At 41.8% G+C, this 20,317-nt stretch overlaps 1 protein-coding gene across 2 annotated transcripts in view; it reads right to left on the minus strand.

Annotated features, from left to right (window-relative positions):
• The window catches only part of MTUS2 (microtubule associated scaffold protein 2), a 555,967-nt gene that overhangs the window by 119,025 nt on the left and 416,625 nt on the right, over positions 1-20,317 (minus strand). For both annotated transcript variants that reach the window (XM_045797034.2, XM_045797033.2), the window contains exon 8: positions 17,195-17,406. In XM_045797034.2, the coding sequence (XP_045652990.2) occupies positions 17,195-17,406 (212 nt within the window). The remainder of the gene's footprint in view (positions 1-17,194; positions 17,407-20,317) is intronic.

Raw genomic sequence — 20,317 nt, forward strand, 5'->3', positions numbered from 1 at the left:
GACCCAAAGGACAATTAAGAAAATGATCACATGAATTGTCATCATTTCTTTAAAAAATATTTAAAAAATTAACACACAGTAACGTGGACTGTGTTGTGTGTGCATGTGTGAATTTTTGTGTGTATGGTTCTATACATTTTAAAATATTTCTAGATTTATGTAACTACCACTGCAACCAGGACACAGAAGGTACATCAGTCAAAAAAATTCTCCTTGCAACCCACCCCCCAGCTGACCCTTGGAAACTACTGATCTACTTTCTAACACTGTAGCTTTATCTTTTGGAAACTGTCATATATTATATATATATATATATATGTAATATATATATATATATATATATATATATATATATATGTAATCAAAGAGTATGTAATTTTTTGAGACTAGCTTAGTTCACTCACTAGAATGCGTCTGCGAATCCACCCAAGTTGTCCCATGTATTAATAACTTATTCCTTTTGAATCTGTGGGGGTCTATGGGAATATTCCCTCTTTCATTCCTAATGCTAGTAAGTTCGTTTGCTTTTTTCTTTGTTAGCCTTACGATAGGTTTATCAACTTTATTGACTGTCTCAAACAGTTTTTGGTTTCATTGATTCTCTATTATTTTTCTGTTCTCAATTTCATTGATTTCTCTTCCTACCTTTATTATCTCTCTTCATTTTGTTTTGAAGTATTTTGTGCTATAATTACGTTATATGCTATAAGTGTATATTCTTTTTCATTTGTGTCTTGAGGTGGAAACTTAGATTATTGATTTGAGACCTTTCTTCTTTTCTGAGAATTTGATGCTATAAAGATCCTTCTAAGTCCTAAGTTAGCCATGTTCCACAAATTTCTGAATGCTGTGTTTTTATTTTCCTTCAATTTAAAATATTGTCTAATTTCCCTACAAAAAAGACTGCTTTTTGACCCATGGGTTCTTTAGAAGTATGTTATTTAATTTCCAAATGTTTTAAGATTCTCCTGTTATCTTTCTCTTACTGATTTGTGTCCAATTTCATCAAAGTCAGAGAACATACTTCGCATCATTACAATTATTTTTAATTAGTTCATTTTATGATCCAGAACATAGTCTATCTTGGCAAATGTTCTATTCTTGTCCGCTTGAAAAGAATGTGTATTCTGCTACTGTTGAGTGGAGCATTTGTTAAACAACAGTGAGATCCTGTTGGTTGATGGTGTTATTCAGTTCTTCCATATCCTTGTTAATTTTCTGTCTACTGTTTCTGTTTATCACCGAGACAGAGATGTTAAAATCTCCAAGCACAATTTTGGATTTCTCTTTTTTCTCCTTTCAGTTTGTCCCATTTTTGCTCCATGTATTTCAAAGTTCTACTGTTAGGTGCACACACATTTAGGATTGTTAGGTCTTCTTGGTGAGTTGAACTTTTTATCATTATGTAACAGCCCTTTCATCCCTGGTAATTTGCTCTGCTCTGTCACCTACTTGATATCAGTGTCTGATATCAATACAGCCACTTCAGTTTACTTTTGATCTGTGGTTCCATGTTATATCCTTTGACTTTTAACATATATATATATATATATACATATATATATATATATATATATATATATATATATATATAATGTTATAGATAGATAAATAGATATTTTAAGCGACTTTCTTATTGACAGCATGTAACTGGGTCATGTTTTCCATACACACTCTGACAATCTTGATCTTCTAGTTGGCGTGTTTAGACCCAAGGTCAGCAAGCTTACTATAAAAAGCCAGATAATAAATATTTTGGACCTTTGTGGCCTGTATAGTCTGCTTCACTACTCAACTCCACTACTGAAGTGAGAAAGCAGCCATACGGAGTACAGAAAGGAATGAGTGTGGCCGTGTTCCAAGAAAACCTTATTTACAAAAACAGATTCGGCCCATGGGCTGTAGTTTGCTGAAATCATTACAATAAATTTAATATAATTATTGGTATGTTTAAATTTAGAGCTATCATTTTATTGTTTCCATTTCTTCCTTCTTGTTTTGTTCTCCTTTTTCTACCGCCTTGCCTTCCTTAGGGTTATTTGAACATTTTTTTTATACTCCATTTTAATTTGTTGATTGCATTTTGGCCGCCTCTTTTTGTATACTTTTTTAGTTGTTGATTTGGGAACTACAATACACAAATTTTACTTCTCACAGACTAATTAAAATCATTATTTTACTACTACGAGTGGAATGAAGAAACTTTACTGCCGCATAGATCTCTCTGCCCAATCTCCTCTGTGTAGTAATCTGGTGAGAATCGCATCTACGTATGCCAAAAACCGCATTAGATGATAATTTTGGCTTTCAGCTTTTACTGTATTTTATTTTTTAAGTAATTTTTTTTAAGATTTTATTTATTTATTCGACAGAGATAGAGACAGCCAACGAGAGAGGGAACACAAGCAGGGGGAGTGGGAGAGGAAGAAGCAGGCTCACAGCGGAGGAGCCTGATGTGGGGCTCGATTCCAGAACGCCGGGATCACGCCCTGAGCCGAAGGCAGACGCTTAACCACTGTGCCACCCAGGCGCCCCTTTAAGTAATTTTTTTAGGATTTTATTTTTTTTATTTGAGAGAGCGAGTATGGGCAGAGGGGAGAGGCAGAGAGAGAAGCAGGATTCCTGCTGAGCAGGGAGCCTGATGCAGGGCTTGATCCTGGGACCCTAAAACCATGACCTGAGCCAAAGGCAGACACTTAATCAACTGAGCCACCCAGGCGCCCCGTTTTTTACTGTATTTTAAAGAACTCAATAGGAAAAGTATAGTGCGTTATATATCCAGCCATTTGTTATTTCTGTTCCTCCTCATTCCTATTGCTCTAATTCCTTCTAGAACTTGGATGGGTGTCTGTTCCCACCTGTCTGGAGAACTTGTTTAAACAGTTCTTTTAGATTGGGTAGGCAGACAAAAGATTCTTTTAGGTTTCCTTCATCTGAGCCTTTCCTTCACCTATCTCTAAAGGACAGTCTCCCTGGTTAGAGAATTCTAGGTTTACAGTTGTTTCTTCCAGCATTTTGAAGATGTTCCACTGTCTTCTGGCCTCTATGATTTATGATGAGAAGTCTGCAGTCATCTGAATTGTTGCTCCTTACAGGTAATATGAAATTTTTCTCTGATTGCTTTCAATATTTTTTTCTTTGTCTTTAGTTTTCAGCAGTTTGATTATGTCTGGGCATGGATTTCTTTGAAACCTTTTGAGGTTCACTGAGCTTCTTGAATCTGTAGGTTTATGTCTTTCACCAATTTGGGAAGTTTTGGGGCAATATTTCTTCAAATATTTTTTTCTGCATATATGCTGTCTCTTTTTCTGGGACTCCTGTGACAGAAATATTAGGCCTTCTAATATTGTCTCACGGGTTCCTGAGTCCATTTTTAAAAATCTATTTTCTTTCTATTGTTCCTATTGGATGATTTCTATTGATCAACAAATTCACTGACTTTTTCCTCTATCTTCTGTATCTACTGAGTTTCTTATTTTGGTTCTTGTATCTTTCAGTTCTAAAATTTCCATTTGATTCTTCTTTACATCTTCTATTTCTTTGATAAGACTTTCTCTCTTTTCATTCACTTTATGAGTGCTTGACTTTACTTCTTGGAACATTTAAAAAATGGTTGAATTTAATGTCTTTGACAAATAAATCCAGTATCTGGGTCATCATGACTTTACGGCCTGTTTGCTGACTTTTCTCATACAAGTCAACCTTTTCCTGATTCTTTGTATGCTGACTAATTTTAGATGGTTTCCTGGGCACTTTGAATATTATATGACTTTGGGTCCTGTTTGAGTCCTGTGGACACTCGATGGCAGGCAACTGAACAAGTAGTGTCCAGGCTTCTAGTTCCATCCAGCCTTCTGTGGGTTGTGCCTCTAATGTCAGTTTAGTTTTCAAAGCCTTTGAGATGCTAGTAGAATCTGTGTCACATGTGCACAAACAATGGCCACTCTGGCACTTGGGTGGTGGCCTGTCCTAGAGTCCAGTTCTCCAAGTCTATGTATGCTGTTAGGGTGAGATTCGCACATATATAGCTCAGGGGTAGGCCCAGGGGTTTATAAACCAAAGTTAAAGGGTCATTTTCTCAAGTTTCTTCCTCTTCCCAATGCCTGTAGTTTTTTCCCGTTCTCTGGGCCTGCCCCTTTCCATCCTCCAGCCAGAAAGCTGGGACTTGAGTTATCCCACTGTGCTGAGCACCTCTACCTTGTGCTCATATCTGTGGCTAAGTGACAGACTCATAAAGAGGGAATAAAAGCAATGTGAGTTTGCCTCACCCTCTTGGAATATAGCTTCTCCAAGCAGAGAGGAAAGCTCCCCACTCTTAGGGCCTGGCTTTGGCAGGCTCCTGCCACCACAACTGCTGCAGTCCCGCCCACAGGCCATGTGTAGGCTGGGAGTAGGAGAAAATGAAGAAAAAACAGAAGACTTACTTAGCTCTCTCTGAATACTAGAAGTTTTGTTTCTCATTTCTCATGGAGCTCCCCCTGCTCATGTTCAGTCTACTTCTAGGTCTCAAGCTGCCCTGAGTGTAGGCCAGGGAATACTGGAGAGAAAAACTTGTAAACTCACAACCAGTTCTGTGACACTTCAAATTCTGGTCTTTCCAATTCGCCTGTTACATACTACTTGTCAGAGTTCTCAAATAACTACTCCATACATTCTGCTCAGCTCATACAGCTGCATTCAATGGGAGATGGGGTGGAGTGTGCTTTCTCCATCTTGCCCAGGACCAGAACTCAATTTTGGATCTTTTGGAACACCTGCTTAGTCTTCCCATTGGGTTTTCACATAAGAAATGGTCATTCTGAATGGTTGCTCACTGTCAAAAGTATAAATAAAGAACTGAAGAAGAAAACAAATTCTGACCATATAAAGAAAAATATTCTGAACAGCTCAGGTCTGAAAAATTGCTCAAGTCTTTACTTTTGAGGGGAAATATAGCATCTTGTGGATTTCACTTAGCAGCCATCTGAATCTGTTTCATGGCTTGCCCTGGGCATGGTGGAAAGTCTTCCATGGATGGGTATTTGTCTCCAGGAGTGGAGCAGAGTACTGACCCTCTGGCCAACCTCAGATTTAATCTCAGCACAGCTACAGTTGTTACTTAATTTAGGGGAATAAGAAACCAATATGGTACTAGTGTTCTTTCATTCATCGTGCCAAACTGTTGAACGAAGCATGCCTTATCACTGTAGCCACTGAACACTGTCCTACATTGATTGTCAGAAGAGTGACATCCCAGCATGAAATCAAGATGCTATTTTGCACTGAGTTTTTGTTCTGTTGGCATTGCCTGATATACAGTGATAAGGAAAATCAAAGCAGAAATGCTCTCACTACTACCTGAGAAAAGGTTATGCGTTACTACCCCAGTGGTGTTTGGGAGAAATGTCACTTTCCATGCAGCCCAGTCAGAGGCAAGGGCTGCAATAAATGTCCCACCTGGCTTCATCTTGCTATAATAGCAATAGGCAAAACTCCCCTCCGTGTCATTCTGACCATGGTAAATCAATCTGATGTTTTTGTCAATAAAATATGGTTAGCATAGTGGAAGGAGCACTGGAATTGGAGGCAGGAGACCTTCATGGAGCAGGAGACCTTAATTCTACTGCTTACCAGCCATCAGACCTTAGGCCAGAAACAATTTCTCTTCCTTTGTTTCTTTATCTGGCAAATGGGAATACTCTCCTGAGCTCCCCCACCTGTCTTTCTGCTAAGAGAGTGAAATGAGGTGTTCTGAGACTATACCATGGGATTCTGACTGGGATTTTCTTGAGGAAAGACCCTGTGTCATATCCACTTTATTATTCTGAGACTTACCAGGTGCGTGTTAAATATTTCATATATGAAATAATAAATAAAATATTATGTGATCAAAGCAACCTGAGTTATCTATAAAATGGGCATCAAAACACTTGCATCAAAGGTTAATTAATGTGAGAATTAAATGAAATAATGTATGTAAGAAATATAAAGGGCATAACAGTGCCCAGGACACATTTGATGTTTACAATTCTTTTCCTACCTAAATCCTAGAGGCTTTACAGCAGACTTTTGAGATTAAAGAGACAAGGTTCTCAGGACTGCAACAACTGAACATTATCTGAATGCAAAAATCACTAGGCCCAGAGTCAGCCTAAAATACCAACAACTACCTTAATGCTTTTCATGTCTGGAGAATTGACCACTTTATCATTATGTGGTGCCCCTCTTTATCACCAATAAAATTCCTTGAGCTGAAGTCTGTGTCTCAAATTAATATAGCTATTCCCTATTTCTTTTGATTAGTGTTAGCATTTGCTATATCTTTCTCTATTCCTTTACCTAAAATCTCAGTCTTTATATGTAAATTGGTTTTTTTATGAGTGGGCGAGCCTCAGTGGGTCAGTGACCATCCCACACTCCTGCTGGCTATGGGCAAACTTTTCAGAAGTGAAGGGAAGGGGTCAAGTGCTTTCACACCAGCCTCAGCACCACTTGAGATGCCTCGTCACCTGCTGGAAGGAACCTCCATACTGCCCAGCAGTCCCGTGTCTTGGGGCCCCTGAAAGTCCTTCTGCCCCACTAGCTCCCCCCACCACCCCAACCCTGCATTGAATGGCCCACCCACCTCAACACACCTACAGGGGGCTCCCTCACCACTGGAAAAGCAGAAACAGCAAGTGGCACACTCCATCTTAGCCCCCCGTCATTAAATCCACAAACAGAAAAAAAAAAAATAAAAAAAATATATTAGGTTTCTTGTGGACAACATTTAATTAAGTTTAAAACCACCATTTTTTATACTATCTTTTTTTTGAGAGAGGGAGAGTGCACAAGCAGGGTGAGGAGGGGCAGAGGGAGAGGGAGAGGGAGAGAATCTTGAGCAGGCTCCACGGCCAGCATGGAGCTTGACTCGGGGCTCAATCTCACGACCCTGAGATCATGACCCGAGCTGAAATCAAGAGTCAGACTCTTAACCAACTGAGCCACCCAGGTGCCCCACTCTCTCTCTTTCAACTAGTGTGTTTAGACCACTCATAGTTAATGTGATTATTGATAGACTTGGATTAATATCTACCATCTTTTCTATTCAATTTTCTATTAATTGTATTTGTTCGTTCTCCCCCCCTTTTTCTTTGCCCTCCTTTATGCTTTTAACATAAATATATCATTCTGTCTCTGTGTTTCTTTTAAACTGAAACAAGGGGCAACTGAGTGGCTCAGTTAAACATCTGACTCTTGATTTTGGCTCAGGTCATGATCTTAGGGTCCTGAGATCCAGCCCCATATAGGGCTCTGAGCTGAGCATGAAGCCTGCTTGAGATTCTCTCCCACCCTCTGCCCCTCCTGCTGTTCTCTCTCTCTCTCTTTCTCTCAAAAAAAAAAAAAAATCAATACATTTAAACTGAAACAAAAATTAGGGACATACTTTGAGCAGTTACATCACCTCCTATCTACTGTGTTAGTACAGACAGTACTTACGATAAATCTTTGTTTCCAAGACAACACTGTAATGAAATAAAGTCTCAATACTTTTGAATTTTAAATGTTTCTTTTTCTGTTCCTAGTAGAGCAGAAGTGATGGGCTTTCACTCTCTCCAGGGACTGAATTACAGATTCAGACTGTTTGACTCTTGGGTTTGTGTGGTATGTAATTGCTTTTATGAATTATCTCATAAGCAAACTGCTTGCAGTGTACAACATGAATTTTTTTTTTTTTTTTTTTGCTGTCTTAGTAATTTGATTGCCAGGAATAAAATGAAAAATAAAAGTGGTTGTGTGTTTTTAATTTCAAACCTGGTTTCAATGAAGTTTGTGGAATAGGCAGGTCTATAGCGCACATGTTAGTGAGCGGGAGGAGGGCAGCACTTGCTTTTTGTAAGATTCCCTGGAAGTTAAGGCAGTGTTTGGCAAGTGCTCTTCTCTCTAGGCAGAGACTTTCACTTCCAGACAATGCCCTGTAGATGTCACCATTGCCGCTTCTCACAGGGTAAAATGTCGGGCTTCAGGGTAGAAGGAAGAAAGCCCGAACTGCTCATCATCTGATTGTTGAGAAACCAGGACAACCTGGTTGTCCTTAACTGTTTACAGATACTCCTCTGAAACTGTCAAACTCGTTCTGTATCTCTTTCCTCCACTGTATGGCACCTGGTATTATAAATCACTCTCCCCCTGCAGAAATTCCTCCCTCATCTGCCTTCTGTGAGGTGGGATTCTCCTGTTTTCACCACCTCTTTTCGTTCTTTTTCTCTGGCCCCCACAGAAGTGCTGTCTTCGTTGTCCTTCTGTATTCTCTCTCTCTCTTTTTCTTTTTTTTTTTTTTTTAAAGATTTCATTTATTTATTTGACAGAGAGAGACAGCGAGAGAGGGAACACAAGCAGGGGGGAGTGGAAGAGGGAGAAGCAGGCTTTCCGCCAAGCAGGGAGCCCAATGCTATGCGGGGCTCAATCCCAGGACCCTGCGATCATGACCTGAGCCAAAGGCAAATGCTTAATGGCTGAGCCACCCAGGCACCCCTGTACACACTCTCTTGTCACTCTCATCCCTATGTCACTTCTATATAAATGGCTCCTGAGTTTTCTAGAGCTTCCTTTTTCTCTCTTGATATCTAAACCCATGTTTACCTCCCTAAGAAGACCCTAGCATCAGAAAGCAGAAAGAATCTCGAAACTCAACCAAATCAGGGGCAGGGGGCTATACCAGCTGTGGAGGGATACTGCAGGCAACATAATCAGCACGGGCAGAATGGTAGTAACCCACAAATTGAGTTAATTTAGGAGAAGCAGAAATTCTGAGTCATAGGTAACTATATTAAGAACAGAAGCTCCTCCCACCTGAAATTCCTGAGAGAATGAGAGAGACCTAGGATGCTGCTGAAATGAGGAGTGGGATTCTAGACAAGTCCTTCTGAATCTCAAAGGGACACATGATATTTGAGTTAAAAGTATATTTGGGGGGTAAATGCCCATCCCTACAAGTCTGTTGGACCTGGATCTTAAGAGTTCCTTGATACACAGAGCATGCAGTTCCAAAGATACTTAAAAGAGCACCCATGATCTCTTTAAACAGTTCTGAGCTATAAACACACATACCTCTTAAGTTCTTCACACTCCGCATTTCACAGTATTGTGACTTTTGCTTGGGTGTTGTCAGGGCTGGGCTGGGGAGGGTTTGCCACTCATCCTCTGGAGCATCTTGTCCTAGTTAAAGCCTCAACAAGCTCCCCAGTTGGCTCACCACCTTGGTCCTCGGTCCTCTATCTACGCTGTCCTTCCCGCCAAGACCCCAATCCTCCTCTGTGCCTTCTCACCTCTTGCCTGGATTATTAGTAATACTAACAGAGCCTCCTAATTTTTTCCCCTGGCTGGAATTTCCTTTGTACCATCCATCCCATATGCTACTAGCATATGGTCTTCCTAAACTTCAGCTTCACACTTCAGTACTTTGTCCAAAACTCTCAGTGCCTCCTGACTACCCCAAAGAGAGTCTCTTCTCTTTACTTTGCTATTCAAGTCCCCAACCCCTCTGCCTCATTCCTGGCTGTCATCAGTCCCACACTCCAAACTTTAGGCAAAAGACTCTCCCCCCTCCACAGAAGTGTCCGGTCCTTTCCCTGGGCTATACCCCCTGCAGCACGGGATCCCTCCTGCTCTGCCTGCTGAAATCTTGTTGCTGTTGGATGCCACTTCACAAGCATCTGTCCTCTCTGAGGGACCCCAGTGACCTTGGCTGGAGGAAGAGCTCCTTCCTGCGGCTCCCTTAGCGTCATAAGACATCCTACACATCGTGATTTGAACAAGTGTATCTTCTCAGGAATTAGAAGTCAGGATCTGACGGTAGCTTTTAAATGTTCCATTTACCAAATAGGTGTTGCATTAAACAGAACAGCCAGGGCGGCGAGTGAAGTGTCCTTGGAATCAGGCATGATTCAGACCGTACGTGTGTTGAGGAGGAGGTGGGGTGGGAGCCATGGAAGGAGGCTCTCAGCAGAGCTCTCTCCTGGCAACAGGTGCCTCACACAAGTCCATGCTCCCCACTCTTGCCCCAGGTGGAAAGGTACAGAACAATCCACCACGGCATTTGCCCCTTTCAGGAAGCAGATGCCAAAAGGAGTCAAGGAGAGGGCTCGGCCTCATTAGGCAGCTTTCTCTCTCCATCTCTCTGTGCTGGCGGGCACTGTCCTGGAGAAGCTGCAGGAGGCAGTGATATCCTTAGTCATTCACTCATGCTTTCAGTGTTCCACAGAAGTTTCTTACTTAAAAATGATTTTCCCAAAGAGAGAAATTTATCGTATTTTCTAGACTGTGATCGTCACACAGCAGGTACACTTTAAGTGGGCCTCCCCGAGGCACAGGCATACTCCATCACCCCAGCAAGGGCTGAGCACGCTCTGGCAGGTAAACTACGGCACTGCCTCACAGAGTTAGAGGAGCTAAATGACATCACACACGCCAGCGCGTGACACTCTAGTCTTGTCCCCAAAGTTGGACCTTTAGTTATCCCATTTCATCGAAAAACTGAGGTCTAGGTGGAGTACCTGGGTAGCTCAGTCAGCTAACTGCTTGACTCTTGATTTTGGCACAGGTCACGATCTCAGGGTCGTGAGATCAAGCCCCACATAGGGCTCCATGCTCAGCAGGGAGTCTGCTTAAGATTCTCTCTCTCCCTCTGTCCCTCCCCCTGCTCACGCTCTCTCTTTCTCTCTCAAATAAATAAATAAATCTTAAACAAAACAAAACAACAACTGAGGTTTAGAAAAGTTAACAAACTCCTCTCTCACAGGAAAGAGGTTTTGGAGCCGAGGCAAATGTATCTCCCATCTCTCCAGCCAGTATTTCTTCTTTAAAGTTATCATTCCTTTGACTTGCTTTTACTTAGAGGGGAGTTTACAGCAATTCACTTCTTTTAAAATAAATTTTCCAGCGACACCAAAGCAGAGACTGTGGTATTTATCAGAGGGCGTGGGTCTAAAGAGGTTGAGTGGCATGGCCTTGTGATGTGCCATTTCCACAATGCTCTCCTGCCTCCTTGGCCTGTAGGAAAAGGACACTAAATTCTGCATCTCTGCATATTTTAAAGGCATGCACTTTTACTACAGAACACTTCTAACCAACTGCCCACCAGGGGCTGGGGGAAGCCTGAAGGCTTCCTTTCAAAAGTAGCAAATGAAACTCATCTTTCCTCTCCCTTGGCATCCATCTGTATTCAAAAGAGGTATCATTTAATTTAAAAAAGGAAACTATTTATGACAAAGTCTAAGAGAGATGAACTGAATGTGGGCAATTTCTACCTTAGTCAAATATCTATTATTTTCTTACTATGACAGTTATATTATTATCAGTGAAGTTAGCTCTTATTGGGGACCAGTACTGGGGATCTTCCATAAAAGTTGAAAAGACTTTGTAATTTTAAGTTTTATTTTCTATCTGTCATGATGCTTTCCATTGTTGACACCCTAAGCCAGAGGTTCTTAATATTTCAAAGAGCTGCTTGGCCTAGTGGAGGGATTTCCACTCTCTGATATTGGGAATATTTTGATATTTTGGGGGTTATGCTAAGAATTTCCTTAAGCTAGAGCCATAAAAGTAAAAGCGAACACTCACTGTTGTCCCAGCAAGGTACTGCGGCCACATTTACTGTTGTGACACATACATTCTTCCAGAACAGCAGTCACTGAACGGTCCATTTACTACTTCACTAACATTTCCCACTACGTTACACACTGAAGAATCGTCAGAAGTGTTCACATTCTCTCTAAGCCTTTAGTTATTCAAGATAAAATTAAGGGAAGAAAAGATAATCATAGGGCATTGTCTATAAAGGAGGGGGACAGAAAACACTATATTTAAATGATCTTTTTTTTTTTTTTAAGGATTTAAGGAACAACAAAGAGCTTACTGTTCTCAATTTTGATTCAGCTCTGAGAGCTCCATTCAATGGAAAAGTCTCTGAAATACAAAATCCTTTGGCGGTTGGATATAATGGCATCTTGACTGCTTTTGGAGCTCTAGGGCAGACATTTATTCTGATAAATTCCTGGGTTTTAAAATCTGAATATACCAAATGGCTAAAGCCAGCAAGCATTTATTTTACAAAGAGATTCTACACCTGTCTTTTCTCTTCTCCCCTTTAGCACTCACCCTACTCTGACCAAACAACAAAGCCAAGGGCTCTGGAGCATGAAGATGAATCTGGGTGGTCTTCACTACGAGGGGTTTTCGATCTGTTACAGAGCAATCATTGCATTTTAGAAATGATTCCTGAGTGCCTAGGTCTCTATTCATAAATCATTAGGACACCACTTTGCAGACAACAGACTTTGAATGTCCCCTTCCCACATATGATATGCTCTTCCTTCATCTTCACTCATCTAGAATCCCACTCATGTCCTTCATGGCTCTTCCGAGTCCCCTTCTTAGACCATTCACGTGGTCTTCCCATTCACAATAATCGGGCTTGCACCTGTGCACATACCCTTTTCTTTATGGCAACAGGTTAAATATTACTTTAAATAGTTTTCTGTTAACATCCTGTCCAAGTGTTAACTTTTTGATAACTGTTTTACTTTTTGCTTTTTCCGATTATGTTCTTTTCTCCTTAATTACATTAAGAGTACCTTGAAGGTTAGAGGGGCAGAGGGAGAGGTAGCACATAATCCTGTGGAAAAACATGGGTGTTGAATATGGACTAACCTGCTTTTATATCATGGCTCCCATCCCTTTCTAATTATGTGGTTTTTAGAAGGGCTACATAATCTCCCTAGGCTCAGTTTCCTCACCTGTCGTATGAGAATAGTGTCTAAGCCTTGCAGGGTTGTTGTCGTGATGGTTACAATAATATAAATGTTACAAATAGATATATATTATATATATGATTATATATTATATCCTATGTATCTTATGTACATATTATGTACATTCTTATGTACATACCATATTACATACACAATATACTGTATTATACATACATATATATACATATAAAATATATCTAATGTGTGTGGGACATTGGAGATGGTCAATAAGCAGGAGTGATATTGTTTTTAAGGAGTTCTGCCTTTTACTTTTAAGTCCTCCATAGAAACTTTCATAGGGTAGAGGCAGCATTGATAAAAATCTACTAATGAAAGTGAGTTGAAAAGTTGAAGTTGAAATATAGAAACTATATTTAAAAATATATACCCTTAACTAACAACAGTAACATAGATCAAGTGAATATAGCAAAATGTTAATAAATATTAAATATAGATGATGGGTGTTTGAATGTTGTTCTTTCTTCTCTTCTGTATTTAAAATGATTGTGTAATATAAGATCAAATAGTAAAAACTATATATATATATATATATATACACACAGGGGAAAAAGGAGGCTGATGCATTATTAGTTTTTATTAAGCTTATATAGTACACAAACATTTCATATTCGTTTTCAAGTCTTTTATGCCTAAACTATGTGATAATAAAGAAATTAAAACCCATGATCTACTACCACATTTATAAAGCCAAAGATAAAAATGATGCAAATCAACATAAAAATACTGAATAAACATAACAAATCTTACTAAAAATAAGATGAAAAGCAATACACCCTCAGATGTAACTTGTATAAAACTTGATGGTACACAGCACACCACTTAATACAGGACCGTCGCCTGCATTGTTTCCTGGATTGGCCACCAGGGGCTGCTAAAGAGTAGCATTCCCGGGGAACCAGGCAGCCAGAAAAAATAAGGATCATTCAACTTGACCCTAAGAAGTGCAGAGTCGGAGAGTCAGGCTCATTACTACACCACCCGCAGGTATCGCAGCACAGATTTCAGCAGATCTGTCTGCCCTGTGGTGAGGACCAGGCCGGGGCGGCGCTGCCTGGAACGAGCGCAAGTGTGAGGCTGATGTTAGCACCTAAATGTGGCATCTTGGAATCCCTGGACACCGGGCTCAGGCTGTGTCACAGCCGACAGTTTTCACAGCTGCTCTGCCAGGAGCTGTGAAGCATGGGGCCGGAATGGGAGATTCTTATCTAGGCTTCTAATTCCTTTTTTCTAGTGACTTCCCATACACTGAGACTTACTTCCAATACATCCTTAATGGTATCAGCACATTCTGGAAAAAAATATATAGCAGCAGCTGAATAGCTAGACTAGAAAATTATTTCTATCCTAAAGTACACTCCAGGCCAACTCTTTATGTGCATTTATAGCGAAATAAGAGTGGTTTGTACTATGTTTTAGCTTTGTCTCATCTATGTCTTATTCATCTTATTTGAGAGTCAGATATTTGAGGGCAGGGCTTTGTCAGATTTCCTTGTACTCAAAAGGAAGGTTTCACTCAATAATTGTTTGAAGTAACTTCATTCATTAATTTACGACATTCTTACAATAATTTTGTGAAGCATGATTAACCCTATTTGAAATTAAGGAAACAGAGACTCAAGCATGACTGGTCAGAGGGGACTTGGCTTGTGAAGCCGGAGCAAGGCAAGGATAGTACTCCTTTTGGTGATGTGATGAGGCTCAGAGAGGGACAGTAACTTGGTCAAGATTTCATATGTAGACGGAGCGGAAGATGGGGCTGACTCCCTGCTGGTCTTGTGCCCTCCCTACCGCGCCATGCTTTGCAGACCAATCTGCTACAGTATAGAAACAATACATGAATCGACTTCCAAGAGACATAGTCTAGTCTTCTAACCACAAAAGAAAAGAGATACTGCCTTTTCACGCTGGCCATAGAGGTCACGCTCTTCAGAGCTGGCATGAGGGGCTCTGGCTACCCCCCCACAGAATTATAAAGTACTGGCTTCCCAAGAGAGTGCCCCTGAGCATCTTGGGATCAGGGACCTTGGAAGAGAGGGTTCCACCATTGGAGGTTTCCTGGTTGCTGTGCCTCTATTTTCTTAGGTGCTCCCGCCCCTGCCTCCCACCTCCTAGTCTAATCTGGTACAACTGGGCAAACTCTCAAATCAACCATCTTAACCACGTAGGACACGTGGCAGCCTCTGCGGAAACCACTTATGTTCAATTACAGACTTTTTTTTTTAACACGCCCATTTTTAGTTCTGGGGTTTATCCGGAGAGGGAGTTGAGATCGGAAAGATAGAAAAGCACACATTGTGTGGGAGGTGAAATGCCATGGTCCTTTGGGAGGCCTGTCTGGAGCTGCGGGTTGTGATTTACTGAAAAGAAAATGAAATTCATGTCTGCCATCCGTCTTGCTGCAATGTCATGCCGAGTGCAAGTCGAGAAGTAGGGAGGTCTGAAGGCGATGCCTACAAATCACCTGCTAGACCTTTCTGGTCTCTGATTTAAGAGCCATGTGTATGCTTCAGAGAAATAAAGCTCTTGGTCCATGGGCCAACAAGGACTATTCTGGAGGCACAGAACTACATAACTATGGGGAACCAACCCTTAATTTCTGCACAGGAACTCCCTTCTCTGCCATAGTGCCATAAATGGGGTCCAAAAGTTCCACCTTGGGAACACAGCACATATTACCAATATGTTACACCAGTGTCTGCTGATAGGTCTAGCCGTAGAAACTTTCATCAAGGATCGGTTGTGTGATGAGCACCGGGTGATGTATGGAATAGCTGAATCACTCTATTGTACTCCCTAAACTAATGTAACACTGTGTGTTAACTATAGTGGAATTAAAATTTAAACAAAGGATTTGTTAAAACACTGGCTGATGCATGGGAAGAGTAATCCCAGAAGGGCAGGGTGACAACATCAGTGTTATCATTGAACCTCAATGGACAACTCTGTCCTCCTCTCTTTATTAAAGACTTGACAGTCAGTGGAAAATACGCATAAGCTGAAAAACAAAAAACATGCCTCTGTTTCTCTAATAAGAAAACTGCTCACTATTTACCACAGCAATCAGGCCTCGCTGGCCCCTCAAAAATGTGTTTGTAATTTTAATTCTTACAGGGGTTGGTGTAGAGTGACTTGAGCTATTCAATGTTGATACCCATGGTACTAGACCAGAAAGGAAGGTATACAATTTGAAGTGGTCATTCACTGTGAACACTGTGGTTGGGAAAGAGGCTGAAGGTCTGTTCTTCTTGTCTTTCATTACACCAACAAATTGGTGACTGGGTCTTTCTGCTGAAAGCTTTGAGTGAAATAGAAAAGAACAACAACGACCACAAAAAAGGCAGCTCAGGCTTCTGTACTGGGGGCAGGCGGGGCTGTAGGATGTCATAAAAAGCCAGAGTCCTCCGTGCTTTAATGTTCAGGTGATAACAAAACCAGGGACGTGGTACGACTTAACGTTCTTCTGCTTTTCTTCTTTAACGTAGCCAGACACTTAGCTATTCCATGTTCTGATCTGGAGAGCACTTACAAAGTATTTTTACTTCCTCCCATTTATAGTTACCAGAAGGTCCATATATGAAACTCAAAATGCCTTATGGATTCTTACCATGCTGATTCATACTGTTTAAACCTCGAAGGTAATGTTCATCTTCTCCCCCAAACATGCCTTGGCTATTTCTTGCTGGAACACAAGTGCATTCCATCAGACACCAGGCTCCCATTAACCTCTGCTCCATGTTGAGAGGTGGGAAAGCTTAGCTACGTCACGGCTAATAGCAGACTCAGTGTGTGGATGGCCCCAGGGGCCTCTGGACAACTTATCTGCTGGAAGAAACCAACTCTCTGCATTTTCAGAGAAACCAAGGGAGGAGAGAGGATGCCGTCCACACCATACTGCTCTGTGAACACTGTGAGCATGGCCCCGAGTCCTCGGCCATGATGCCTCCAGACCTGGCACGTTCCATTTCCCAACAAAAGCCAAAGTGGAATAGCACTGTGGCCCTGCCTCCCTTTTATCTGAAATGTGCAGAAATTTTAGAATTTGGCCATTTCATCCCTAAAACGCAAACAATCTCACGTTCCAGCCTTTTCAAAGATCTCACCTTCAAAATGTTCTTTTACAAGTTCTTGTTTCCTTTTCTACATAACTTTCCCTTTTGAAATCAAGGTTACTAAAGCATTCTCCCCAGACTAATTTCTCTCACACATAAGTATAATCTTGGCTCCTGAGACGTTAGATGCTGCTGCTGGAGATTTTGTATGACCTTCTGAAAATCGAATCGATCTCTAACCCGAAACCCAAACTAAGACACACACACACACACACACACACACACAGAGCTGTCACCATCACCACCCACCTCTCCAGCAAAAAGCCCCTCAACATTCACCAAACGTGGCCTCACCTTTCTGGAGAAATACTGAGTGGACACGGCAAACGCCTGGAAGCCGCACAAGGCCCTCCGCAGCTCCCCCTGCACGAGGCCCAGCTGCCTGGCCTGCTGCTGGCACCTCTCCTTCAGCCGCTGTACCAGCTGCCTCTCGGCCTCGCGCGTCTGCAGGTCTGGCTTGGGGGAAAACCCATTTCGGGGCGCCGCAGTCCTCTGTTTGGGGTATCCTGTAGAGAATAACAGCCGCTAGTGAAAAAGCATTCGTCCCAAATGTGACAACAGCTCTTGGGTATAGAAGGATTTCATTCAGAGCGAGTGGCCAAGAAGGCTGGTCATTTTGGGTACTGACAAGAAAAAACAGACAGGGACTTAAAATGTTTTCTCTGTTCATGTGGCTCTCAGGGCAGAGTTTCATGCTTAGAAAAAGAATACCAGACAAAATCGTCAGCTTCCTTCCAGCTCCCTGCAGGTCTACTAGGTCTGCTTAGAGAGACTGACGCAGGTTCTTGTCTTTTGGGTTTTTTTCCTTCCAGGGGATTACTCTGTGAAAATGTCTAATGGGAAATAAATCAGCCAATCCAGGCTGAAGTTAGAATTAGAACCTAGCAACCTTTGAACTGGCCATCCGGGAGTAATGCCTACACATCCCCCCTCTCTCCCTTCCTCGGGTTGCTTTACAGACCCTCTCTTTGATAATCAGGGTCAATCATACCTCTCATGACCTCTGCTCCAGGGATTTCTGGCTTTAAATTCCTATGGCATCAATGTCCTCCAAAATAATTCCCCCACATGATCGCTCATGCCACCTCCAGAGCTAAAGGTCCAGTCCAAGCCACCATAACCTCCACCTTCTAATGGGAAGCCCTGCTGCTTCTCAGCTTTCACTGCACAACAGCCAGAATGATCTTTATGAATATAAAACAGCTCCAGACCTGCGTGGACCCCTCCCTGCAGCTGTGCTCCATTTCGGTAGAAACAAAGTGTTCCTTCCTTCCCATAGCCCACAGGCCCTCTGAGGTCCAGCTCCTGCCGGGCAAACAGTGGGTGTGGGGAGGACACAGAGGAAGGAACCAGAAACTCCACCTGGGGCTGGGGACAGGGTGGGGGAGGCTTTAAGGAGAATGACTATTAGGTGGAGGCTTGGGGGGTAAAGGCAAGGCCCCCGGGGAAGAGCTCACAGGTGAGCAGTGTATCACAGTCAAAGACCCAGGGGTGAGCGAGCGTTTCTCTCAGAACCCGTGCTTCCGGTGTGAGGCGCAGACCCAGCCTGGTACCCACAGAAAAACCTCGGTGGTAGACTGTGGACCTCTATTCCCCAAGAACATTCCTTCCTTTGCTCAAGTAGAGAACGTGACATGGACACTGAGCACGTGATCATAAAGAAACTTCAATATTTCAAAAGTTCTTTGGTCTCTCCTGCCCCCCTCCAAAATATCAGGGAGTAACAGAAAACCGATCAGAAAATGGTCTCTTCGGTATCCAATGCACTGACACACGGCAGGGTAGCAGGCGTACTCTCCTGAACACCCAAGTGGCCTCATCTTTTAAGGGGAAAAATGGTTAACTGATCGAAATACTTCTGATTGTTAAGTTAACGGCAACCGTGCCCATTTTAACTAAATCTTCCTCTTCTTAAGAAATCATCAGAGATTGCAAAAAGCCACCTCGCGTATGACATATCTTCAACTATTACGGCTTAATGAAGTAGTCGAATGTGAAATTAATGCTTCTTTAAAACGGTCTTTACCACAGTGGAATGCATAATAATCCAGAAAATTCACTTGCACATCTTAGGCAAATCAATCTTAGTACGTGCTCAATCCCGATATTCTCAATACTGGTCACAAAAGAAAAATAATTATCAACAAAATGTGGGAGATTTTACTGCTGCCTACATTAAACTCTAAGACATGGCCCAAGACCCAAGGTAGATTTTCTTTTTCATGATTACTGTTTTCCATTTAATTGGTGTGGCTGGTGATTTTATAAAACACTCCAGTGTTTTAATTAATGTGTTGCGATACCATGTGCCCTACACCATTATATATATAATAGAAGGCCCTTCTTTTAGAAATCTAAATGAAATAATAAAAGATACTTCTAGCTCAGTGAGTTGGAGCTAATTGCAATCTGTGGCATGTAGAATCATGTCTGAATCTGTGCATGTTGTAAGCACTCATGTTGTATGTTTTTGGTTGTCAGATTTTTACCCTGTTGTTCTTATTATTATTACCATGATTATTTTCCTCATTATCGTTAGTATTAGGCTAGCAATGATACTCCCTGGTGAACGGACAACATAAAGAAAGGATTTGGTGAAATCCTATTCCTGGCGTTCACTTTGATACCAACGTTATTATGAAATTGCTTTGATTCACACACTCAAAATTCAGTGTTCTACTGAACACCAGTACACTCAGTCCAAATTCTACTCACGAGGCCACCAAACTGATGTTCTGAGCCAAGAGAGAGGTTCCCCTGAGAACATCAGCTTTTGGTATCCACACACATGTCTACGATTTGCTCCTTTCTGACACCTTACGAAACCAATCTTTGTTAGGGACGCCTAGCCAGCTCCACATGTGGCCTCCAACCACTGTCACAGCACAGACTTAGACTCAGGCCCCAACGTTAGGACTTACTGGAAGGAAAACCAGAGACACAAGGTTGGTTGTGGAGTTACGTAGTGCTTTAGCTGAAAAGGGTTCTGCCATTTTCTCAACAGATCAGCTAGATAGAACTCTGCCTAGGACCAAATCATTTTACTGTCAGCAGCATATTTTGGGGCCTCACCAAAACCAGTATTCTTTCTTGTGCTGTCAATGTTTGTTAAGTACCTCTCTAGCTAACTCCCTGAAGTATTGTTCTGTCACTTACTCTCCCGTCCACCCACATGTCACATCATTCCCAGGACGGTACTCGAGGACAGCTGCACGGGCTCATCTACCCTCTTGGAGACAGAGAGCTTATGTGGAAAAAAAAAGACTGACACACAGCCAGCTTCACCTGTTTCACTAAAAATTAAGGAGAATTTCTACTGTCTTCTCCTAAGAGCCAGCACATAATGGAGCTAAAATGCCAATCGGCTTAGGAAGTAAGGCGTTAAGGGAACATGATGGAAAACTTGCAGAGGGCAGT

Source organism: Ursus americanus, chromosome 10 (assembly GCF_024610735.1).
Source record: "Ursus americanus isolate L20-20 chromosome 10, mUrsAme1.1.p, whole genome shotgun sequence".
NCBI classification, from domain to species: domain Eukaryota; kingdom Metazoa; phylum Chordata; class Mammalia; order Carnivora; family Ursidae; genus Ursus; species Ursus americanus.